At 61.1% G+C, this 9454-nt stretch overlaps 1 protein-coding gene across 1 annotated transcript; it reads left to right on the top strand.

The window, feature by feature from the left end:
* The first annotated feature begins 4543 nt into the window (after nucleotides 1-4543).
* On the top strand, nucleotides 4544-8247 carry MNX1 (motor neuron and pancreas homeobox 1). The gene is made up of 3 exons (XM_074573416.1): nucleotides 4544-5180; nucleotides 7233-7393; nucleotides 7481-8247. The coding sequence occupies exons 1-3, from the start codon at nucleotides 4559-4561 to the stop codon at nucleotides 7817-7819; spliced, it is 1122 nt and encodes a 373-aa protein (XP_074429517.1). The 5' UTR covers nucleotides 4544-4558; the 3' UTR covers nucleotides 7820-8247.
* Nucleotides 8248-9454: the final 1207 nt, after the last annotated feature.

The following is a 9454-nucleotide window of genomic DNA, read 5'->3' as shown; positions in this document are numbered from 1 at the left end:
GGCAGGGTTTTTATTTCCTTCCTGGGTGAAGAAAATTCATTTTTCCCAGCTCTTGATGTGATGAATAAAAGTCATAAATCTGGGTGATTGGTGCAGGCAGAGTCTAAATGGCTTCATATTTCATTTTAGGTTTAATAGAAATATTCATGCTCTGTTTTAATGAAATTAAATTGAAGGGGGGTGGACTGAGAGGCTGTCGGTCGGGGCTTAAAGAGGCAGCGCACATTTGGTGGGCTTTTTGTTGTTTTCCTGCGGATGAGCCAAAACTGCCAAGCTTTCTTTATTCCAGACGAACCGCGCCTGATGCGGGGATTCGCAGCAGGAGTGGAATTAAACGTAAAATTTTTGCTTGACTTGTTGTCTAAAGAGAGAGAAAGTCTAACGAGAAGCAAAACTTTGGAAGATGGTTTGTAGGAAAAAGAAAAAAAAAAAAAAAAGGAGGGAAAAAGTATCCCGGCCACCTAATGCAGGGACGGCTTTTTCCCCGAATGCGGGGATTTAGGGTAAAGAAAGATTTTTAGCAGCCCGTTTACAGACCGGCCCTTCTCTCCAGGACTGACATCTTGGAGTGCATTAAGCGCCTTTTTCCCGGGAGGGGACGTGCAGAGACGACCCCCCCGAGCAGCCAGGGCGCTGGCGGGGACCCAGCCGCCTTTGTGACCGGAGCTCTCCCGGGACCCCCATCACCTTTCCCGGCGGAAAGAAAAAAGTTTGACAGCGCATAGGCGTTTTCCGAGTACCTGAGGCTGGTTATGCCAACCCGAGTACCCGGAGGGGCTTGTTTTCTCCCCAGAAGAGCCGGCACCCACCTCCATGCCTGGGGCACCCCCCCGCCTGGGACCGGCCCCCCAGGCCAGGGAGCGGCCCCGGTGCGGGAGCCGCCCCCGCAGCCGGAGCCGCTCCGTAATGGATCTGATCTGTGACTTGTTGATTTCCCCTGAGCAAATAAGGCTTTGATGCAGTCCCGGCGAGAGTGGTTAGCTGATGAATTGACAAAAACTAATCAGCTTTATTGGGAAACAGGTTAAGGGCAGCAGAGTGTCAATAATTCTCCGCCTGACCCCCTCATCCATTAAGAGAGGCAGGCTGATTAGACCGAGAAGACCCTGTGCTTTTTGCACTGAAATTGCTTTCATAAACTCACCATTATTAGCAGTCAATGCAAGCGGCTAATTTAGAGGAGACATCCCGAGGATGTCACATTTATCAGGGAGGTTTATGTATCATTATCTCATTTACAGAATGTCGCAGTGTAATATGTGTTTTTGGCAATAACGCTGGCCCCGCGCCTGAGGTTCGTAACGGCTTCGGAGAGACCGACCGGCGTAGGGACACCGGGGTGGGGGGGTTTAATTCGGAAGAATTAAGACACCCCCCCACCGCAGGGCTCCGGGCGTTCCGCCGTTCCCACCGGGAACCGCGGCCGCCCGGGGTTCACTCCACGCCGCCCCCTGCGTGCACCCACCCCCTCCCGGCTTTTCAAAAGGCGAGATAGGCATCTGTTTGCCCACGGCCGGGGGAGCGGGGGCTCTGCTGAAAGGGGACCACCCGGAGGTGTCGGGGGTAGCGCGGTCCTTGCGCTATCTCCGCTAAGATAACCGCGCATTGTTGGCTCCCGGGCAATATACTGGATCAACACAGGTGCGGGAGCCGCGGGGAGTTCAGCCGTCCCGGATGCCCTGCGGCACCTGGAGAGGGGGAGGGAACACGCGGAACGGAGCGGGGAGGGAAGAAATAATAATAATAACAAAAGAACAAAACAAAAAAAAGGTGAAAATAATAAAAAATGAAAAAAGATAAAATAAAAATAAAAAAGGAAGGGAAAAAAAAAGAAAAGACGGAGAAAAAAATTGTATTCTATTTTAAAAAAATTTTTTAAAAAATTGAAAATCGAAATCTTTCTCTGAGCACTGAATATTCCCCCTCGGGCGGGAGGGCAGCCTGGGAGCGATGAGGAGGGTTAAGACGAGCGGCCCCGGCGGCGGGGGAGCCGGGCTGGCCCCGCTGGGGTGCTGCCGAAGGGCGGCGGGGGCGGATGGAGGACCCCGGCCGCCGCGCAGCCGCTCGGGGCCGGCTCGCTGCTGAGCTGAAGGTCTCTGGTCGCCGTGGGAGGGGGGCTTCTCCAAACGCACGTCCATCAGCCAAACGATGCCTGCATTTGGAAGCGCGGGGTGGCCGGACGGGGGGACGGGCCTGAGCCCGCCCCGGGAGGCGGTGATGGACCGAGGCCGGGGGGGGGATGCGATGCGGCCCCGGCCCTCGCCCCCCACCAGACGGTCCCGCTTTCGCCCCATCACCGCCTGGAGAAACGTTCACGGCATCGGCCACCCTGGCCGGCCACCTCGTCCGGCATCGCCCCCGGCCACCCGTCCCCACCCGTGCGGGGGACAGCCACACGCAGCCCTGCGCTCCCGGCTCCCCACTTACACGGGGTGATTTCCCCTGCAGCTCCGCTCCCTCCTCCACAAAACTGCACCCAGAAGGGGCCCAAAGCGGTCTCCGTATGTGCGGAACGACCCGCGCCCGGGGCGCGCCCGCGCAGCCCCGGCACCGCCGGCCCGGGCACGGTGGTACCGGCTCTGCCCGGTGACAGCCGCGCCCCCGTTTCCAGCGGGCTGGACATCCCCGTGCCAATAGGGGAAGGTGCACTGAAGGAAGGTGACCCTCGGCCCTGCCGGGATGCGGGGACGGAGGAGGCGGGTGCGGGTCCAATACCCGCCCCCCGGCCTCCGGAGTCGGTCATGGGGACAAGCCCCTGTTGGTGACACTGGCTGCCGTGGGACTGCCCCACGCGTGGGGCCCAAGGGGAATCGTAGTTCCAGCTGGGAGCCTCGGCGGAGGGCTGCCATCCCCGGGGCGGCCGCCGTGTTCCCCGGTCCCGGGCCCTGGGGCTGCCCCGGCCCCTGGCAGCCCGACGGTGGCCGGGGAAAACCCAAGCGGTTCATAAAAACGATCCTGGGACTCGGCGTCCCCCTCTCCTCCCCCGGTGCGCGGGGGCCTGCTGTGTCTCCGGGGTCCCCGCAGCGTGTGCGGGCTGCGCCCGGCTGCGTGTAGGGGTTCCCTGTGCGGGTGTTGTTGGGTGCGGGTGTTGTCTGGGTGCGGGTGGCTCCTCTGGGCCACGCGTGTGCGTGTGTGCGGTCGTGCCTCGGCTGTACAGGTGCGTCTGTGTGTCTGCCGTGCTTGTGTCGGCGTGTCTGTCCTGGTCGTGTCTGGGTGTCTGTTGTGGTTGTGTCTGTGTGTCTGCTGTGGTTGTGTCTGTGTGTCTGCTGTGCTTATGTCTGTCCCTTCTTGTGTCTGTCCGTCTGCTGTGTGCGAGTGAGTGTGTCCGGCGGCTCCAATCAGGGAGGTCAAGGAAAAACAGTCGGTGCAGGAGAGGAGGGGAGTCTCGGGGCACAGAGCAAAGGGTGCGTGTCCGTGTGTCTGTCTCTGTGTGCACACACGCCCCGCAGAGGTGCTCCGGGCCTTCTGCCCACGGACCCGTGGCAAGAAGGGAACGAGGAGCGAAGTTGTCGCATATTTTCTTTGCCGTGTTGCATTCCGGTTTTATTTATTTTTCCCTCTTTCTCCCTTTCTTTTCCCCTTTTCCTCTCTCCTTTTCATTGCTTTTATTTTTCCCACCCCAGGGCCCGGGGTGGTGGGGGGGGGGGTGGGGGGGCGGGCAGCACACTTTTGTCACGGTGACACCGGCAGCCCCGGGGGCTCAAGCCCCGCCGCCCCCCGTGTGCGAACCGGCTCCTCCCGCGGGGGTGTGACACGGCGGCGGGGCCGCGACACGGGCGCTTCCCGCATCCGAGCGCCTTCTCCCGGGGGCCGGCAAAGGCTGTCCGAGGGGAGAGCGTGTTTACCTTGGCAGCGCTCCGCGCCACAGCCTGACCTTCCCCTCACACCGCCTCTGCGGAGTCCCCGCCGCCCCCCCCCGGGGAAACGGGACCCCGGCGAAGGAGCGACCCCTCGCCCCGCGCTTTCCCGTTTCTGTCCGGGCCTGTTTGCCGTAGATAAGCGGGTCTAATAACACTGTTGACAAACCCGGGGGTTGGTGGCAGGCGTGACTCCCTGACCCGCAGGTGTTTATTCTTTCCGACTCGTTAAAAAGCGGCCGGCGGCGCGTTTACGGCAAATATTTGCCGTGCGCGGGAAGGGTGGTGGGACGCGGTCACCGAATACGCGGCGGGAACCGCCGCCGTGTGTGTGTGTGTGTGTGTGTGTGTGTGTGTGTGTGTGTGTGTCGGCCCCGCGGAGAGGAGCCGGACACCCGACTGTCCCCATGTGTGTCCCCCCCCGCGTTAACCCCCCGCCCCTCCGGAGTCCCCGGGGGTGGGAGGGAGGGGGCGGGACTCTCCGCCGTGACAGGTGGGCGGCGGGGCCAATGGCGGGCGAGGCCGCAGCCCGGCCGGCCCAATGGGGAGCCGCCTGCGGCCCTTGAAGGGGCGCGCCGGGGAGCGGGGCCGCACTGCCGCCCGCCGCCGCCGGGAGACACGGCCGGCCCGGGGCCGCCCGAACCGCCGCCGTTCCCCCTCCCCCCTTCCCTTCCCCCGTTCCCCAGCCCGCCGGCGCTCCCATGGAAAAATCCAAAAATTTCCGCATCGACGCGCTGCTGGCTGTCGACCCCCCCAAGGCGGCGGCGGCGGGGCAGAGCGCGCCGCTGGCCCTGGTCACCTCGCTGGGCGGCGGCGGCGGCGGCAGCAGCAGCAGCGGGAGCGGCAGCCCCCCGTCCTCCTCCTCCTCCTCTTCATCCTCCTCTTCATCCTCCTCCTCCTCCGAGCATCCCGCCGGCGGCCCCGCCGACTGCCTGCGCACAGACAGCCCCTCTCCGCCGCGCCTCCTGGCCGCCCACTGCGCCCTGGTCCCCAAACCGGGCTTTTTGCCCGGTACCGGCGCCGGTCCCCACCCGCATCACCACGCCTCGGCAGCCGGCATGGCCCTGGGACTGCACCCCGCGGCGCCCGGCGGGCCGGGCATGCCGGCGCAGGCGGCCCTCTACGGGCACCCGGTGTACGGGTACTCGGCGCTGGGCGGGCAGCACCCGGCTCTCTCCTACTCGTACTCGCAAGTGCAGGGAGCGCACCCGTCCCACCCCGCCGCCGACCCCATCAAGCTCAGCGCCGGCACCTTCCAGCTGGACCAGTGGCTGCGGGCCTCCACGGCCGGCATGATCCTGCCCAAAATGCCCGACTTCAACTGTGAGTATTCGCCTCCCTCTGCCCCGCCGGACGCGTCCCCTCCGTCCCCCGTTCCCGGTGCAAGGGGCCTTCCGGGAGCCGTCTCCTCCCTAGAGGGAAGAAGCACCCCCCTGCTGCCCCCCGTGTCAATGAGCTGGGGATTTAAACAGGCGGTGACTTTGTAATTTTTAATTTTAGTTTTTATGAGAAGGAGGAAACAGCGATCCGCCACGGGAAGCGGGGATGTGTGGGTCGCCTCGCCGTTCCCGGCCCCGCACAGCCTGGTTTTTCAGGGCAGGTTAAATAGGAAGGTGGCGAATCCGTTCCTGCCGTTGCGAACACCTTCTCCCACCGTTCACGGGGTGCAGAAGCCACCGGGGGTCGGAGGGGACAGGGCAGGAGCCACCATAGTCTCCCCCAAAAAGCCGGTCTCGGTGTATCGCCCCCTCAAAAGCGGAGTGGCAGGTCCCATCGCCCAGCCACCGTCCTAATTTTATTTCTCATCGGAAATGGTTTTATAATAATTACGGCAGGCTCCTCTAGGCAAACGGGTGTAGAGAGGATCGGGGGTAGCAAAAAATGTGGGGTTCTGCGTTCCCTGGAGATAATGAACGGGGATGAAATAGAGTCGGAAGAGTTTAGGTTTGGGATTAGGGAGGCTGGAAATGCTGCATTAAGGCAGAGAATCCGCAGCCCCAGGGAAGGCGCGGTGCTGAGCACTAGGCCTCACGGCGACGGGGACCTTTCGTGCATCTGTTTCAGGCAAAGATCATTTTCGGAGGTGTGAGCTCTCGGTGGGAACGGCCGATTTAACAATACCGGAGGTGTAGGTTTACGAAAATCACGCCAGGAAAAGAATTGCGATTTTTTTTTTTAATTTTTTTTTTTTTCCTTCTCGTACTCTGCACACACATTCGCAGACAAAAATGTCCATTGTTTTCTCTCGAATTGGGGCTGTTTAAACTGGAACATTCAGGAAGGAAAAAAAAAAAAATTAGGAGAGCTGTCAGAGCTCTGCCCCTCAAACAAGGTGCGGGGAAATAAATAACCGGAGAGAAACCAGAATGGAGCCTCGGAAAATCGCACCGCAGTGAGAAAATCTCCTGGGCGCTGCTGTCCGGGAGCGGACACTGTCCTATTCTCTCCCTGCCCGCTTTAGCGAGCGGGCTCCAAACGCGGCCGGGAGCCGGAGCTGCCAATTCTTAGTTTGTTTGGGTGTTTGTTTTTTTTTTTTGTTTTTGTTTTTTTTTTTTTCCTCCCCTAAACCAAATAAGCCAAAGTGCCAAAATGCTTCGAGAAATAAGCGGTAGTGGCCGCGACGCATCCCCGGGGGTGGCCGGGCCCCGCGAAGGGGCTCAGTACCCCCCGGTGCCCTCCCGCTGGCCCATCGCCATCTCTCGTTATTTATTTTTTTTTTTAATACAATCCTTTATTTTTATTATTATTCCTGAACGCGGAAACTACGGCGATTTTTTTTTTTTTTTTCATTCAAAGACAGTTTTTCGCCCCACGCTGCTGATTTATGCTCTGACGGCCGGCCGGTGCCCGGCGCTCCCAGCCCGCGGAGAGGCGCGGAGAGGCGCGGAGCAGCCCCCGGCCCGCCGGCAGCCCCCGGCCCGCCGGAGGGGTGCCCGCCTGCCATCCCCTTAATTAAAGCCGGAGGGCTGGGAGTGCGGCAGGTTTAACTAAGGCATTAAACGGAGCGAATTGCTGCTCCCCGGAGAGCCCGGTACCCCTTCGCCGCGACCCGTTTTATTGTCTCGCACTTGTTAGGCTCTTGGGAAATCAAGAGACATATTTTTTTTCTTTCTTTAAAAGATTTAATTTAATTATTTTTTTTTTTTTTTTGCCCCTGTGGGGGATCCCTTGACACTGTGCAAGCCGAGAAATCCCGGAGCCGGAGGGGCTGGACGAGATCCCTCCCTGGGTCCGTGATCCGGTGGATAACTCTCCATCCTTGCCTCAATCTCCTCCTCCATCATCTTTCCTGCCTCCCCTCTTCCAGCCTCCGTCCCGGGGGGTGCCCGGCCGCGGCGTGGGGGGCTCACCTCCGCCTCTCCTCTCCTTCCCCAGCCCAGGCGCAGTCCAACCTCCTGGGGAAGTGCCGCCGGCCCCGCACGGCCTTCACTAGCCAGCAGCTGCTGGAGCTGGAGCACCAGTTCAAGCTCAACAAGTACCTCTCCCGGCCAAAGCGCTTCGAGGTGGCCACGTCGCTGATGCTCACCGAGACGCAGGTGAGTCCCCCCGGCCCGGCGGGGGACGCTGCTGGGGATGGGGGGGCGATGGATGATGCAGTGTCTCTGTGTGTCCCTTCTCCCCAGGTGAAGATCTGGTTCCAGAACCGACGCATGAAGTGGAAGCGCAGCAAGAAGGCGAAGGAACAGGCGGCGCAGGAGGCCGAGAAGCAGAAGGGGGGCGGCGGGGAGGAGAAGGGGGATGAGGACCTGCTGCTGCCCGCCCCGGAGAAGAGCGGCGGGAGGAGGATGCGGGAGCTGCCCGACAGCGAGCCCGAGGACGAGGAAGAGGAGGAGGAGGAAGAGGAGGCGGCGGCGGCGGCGGCCGGGAGATGCTGCCCCTACCACTCCTCCGACTGCTCCGAGGGGGATGAAGAGGACACGCAGCCCCGGGGCCGGCACGGAGCCCCGGCACAGCCCCAGTGAGCCCCCCCCGCACGCTCCTCTCCCTCCAGCCGCGGGCTCTGCCCGTCCCCCCGGGGCTGGGGTGGGGGAGCCCCGCTGCTCCCGGGCGGCACCGGCCCCGCTCCCCCCTTGTGCCGATTTCTCCCTGCTTTGGAGGGGGATGGAGAAGAGGATCCCTCGCACGCTGGGCAGGGAAGAGGATTTACGGTGAATACAGTGTTATTATTGACTGAAAATCAGACAAAACTTGAGTCGCCCCCCTCCCTCCCTCTCACCCCATCCCTGCTCCCTGGAAGCGTGCTCCTTTCGCTGACTATTGGAAATGTTTTGTTCTTACTATATATCGGGAAAACTGTTTATGTCATGAACGTTAAAACTGCTGGAAATCTCAATACTGTCTTTATTTTTGTATATTGTATTTATATAAAAAAAAAGTTACCTCTACTTATGCATGCTAAATTATTCCCCAGGCCCTCCCACCTGCGCGATGGGGTGGAAAATAAACGGCGTTTTGTACTTGAGATGTATGAGCGCTCTGTGCGGCGGGGAGCGGGGGGACACGCTGGGCTCTCCCGGGCCGGGGGCTCCCCGTGCTCTGGGCGGTGCCGAAGCACCCGGGAAGAAGCGGGGAAGCGGATTTAATTCGGTGCCGCAGCCGTCGTGCAATATCGGACATCGAGAGGAGCTCCTCGGTACAGGGGAGGAATCAAGAAGAATTCCGCCCCCGCCCCGGGATCTGTTTTGCTACTTTCCAGGCCCCCCTGGCAGCAGAGCTGTGTGTCCCACCGGGTACCCGGGAAGCGGCGGCGACCCAGGGCTGGAGGAGGGGACGGGACGGACACCCGTGCAGCCACGGGCCCCCCCGGGAGCCGGGGCGTAAAAAAGGAGGGAGCAGCGCTGGTTTCCAGGGGCGGTTCGGCGGGAGGAAAGGGGCGAGGGGCTCCGCGCCCGCCCCGGTACGGAGGAAAGGAGCCCCCCCCACACCCCCCACGGCCGCCCCGGCAGCGAAGCGCGGGCTTTTCGATAACTGCGGGATTTATCTCGCCGATAAATTTTGCAGATCAATTCATCCTTGTCACCGCAGCTCTTCCCCAAATCAATTATAGCGAATTTAAATATAATCACTGGCTCATCCCCACCAGCTCGGGGCCACGTCTGGCAATTCATCCCCGCTAATGAATTACTACGGCGCGGCGAAGCTCCCGCTCCCGCGTAGGGCCGCGTATGGGGGGGTGGGGGGGCGGAGGGACCCGCCGGAGCCTGCAGTCCCCGGGTCCCCGCATCCCCCCGCATCCCAGGGGCCGCCGCTCCCCCGTAAATCCCCGGAGGATGAAGAGCTCCGAAATAAGGAGTGTTCCCACTCTTGTAAAAATAAAAAAAGCGCGATTTTTTACAACCTTGCGTTAACCTTTCACATGAGAGCAGCGTGGCCCCTCCAAACGGCCGCTGTAGCAACCCGTGCTGTACAGCACAGGCTGGCGGACACATGACATTATGGCATGAGATGACACGAAGGAAAAGAGTTGTCCATCGCGGAGAGCTCCGGGCGGCGCGGCTGGAGGTGGCATTTCGGGACGATGCAGTTGTAGGTGTCAGTTCAGCGGCCCGGCACCCCCAGCGCGCCGAGGGGATACGCCGTAAATCAGACATGTTCAC

Source organism: Larus michahellis, chromosome 2 (genome assembly GCF_964199755.1).
Source record: "Larus michahellis chromosome 2, bLarMic1.1, whole genome shotgun sequence".
In the NCBI taxonomy this organism is placed as follows: Eukaryota; Metazoa; Chordata; class Aves; order Charadriiformes; family Laridae; genus Larus; species Larus michahellis.
This window is presented reverse-complemented; position numbering and strand designations above follow the sequence as displayed.

Coding starts and splice junctions, on each gene's coding strand:
- MNX1 (XM_074573416.1), top strand. CDS start 4,559: ATGGAAAAATCCAAAAATTTCCGCATCGACGCGCTGCTGGCTGTCGAC. Junction 5,181..7,232: donor CAAAATGCCCGACTTCAACT/GTGAGTATTCGC, acceptor CTCCTTCCCCAG/CCCAGGCGCAGTCCAACCTC. Junction 7,394..7,480: donor TGATGCTCACCGAGACGCAG/GTGAGTCCCCCC, acceptor CCTTCTCCCCAG/GTGAAGATCTGGTTCCAGAA.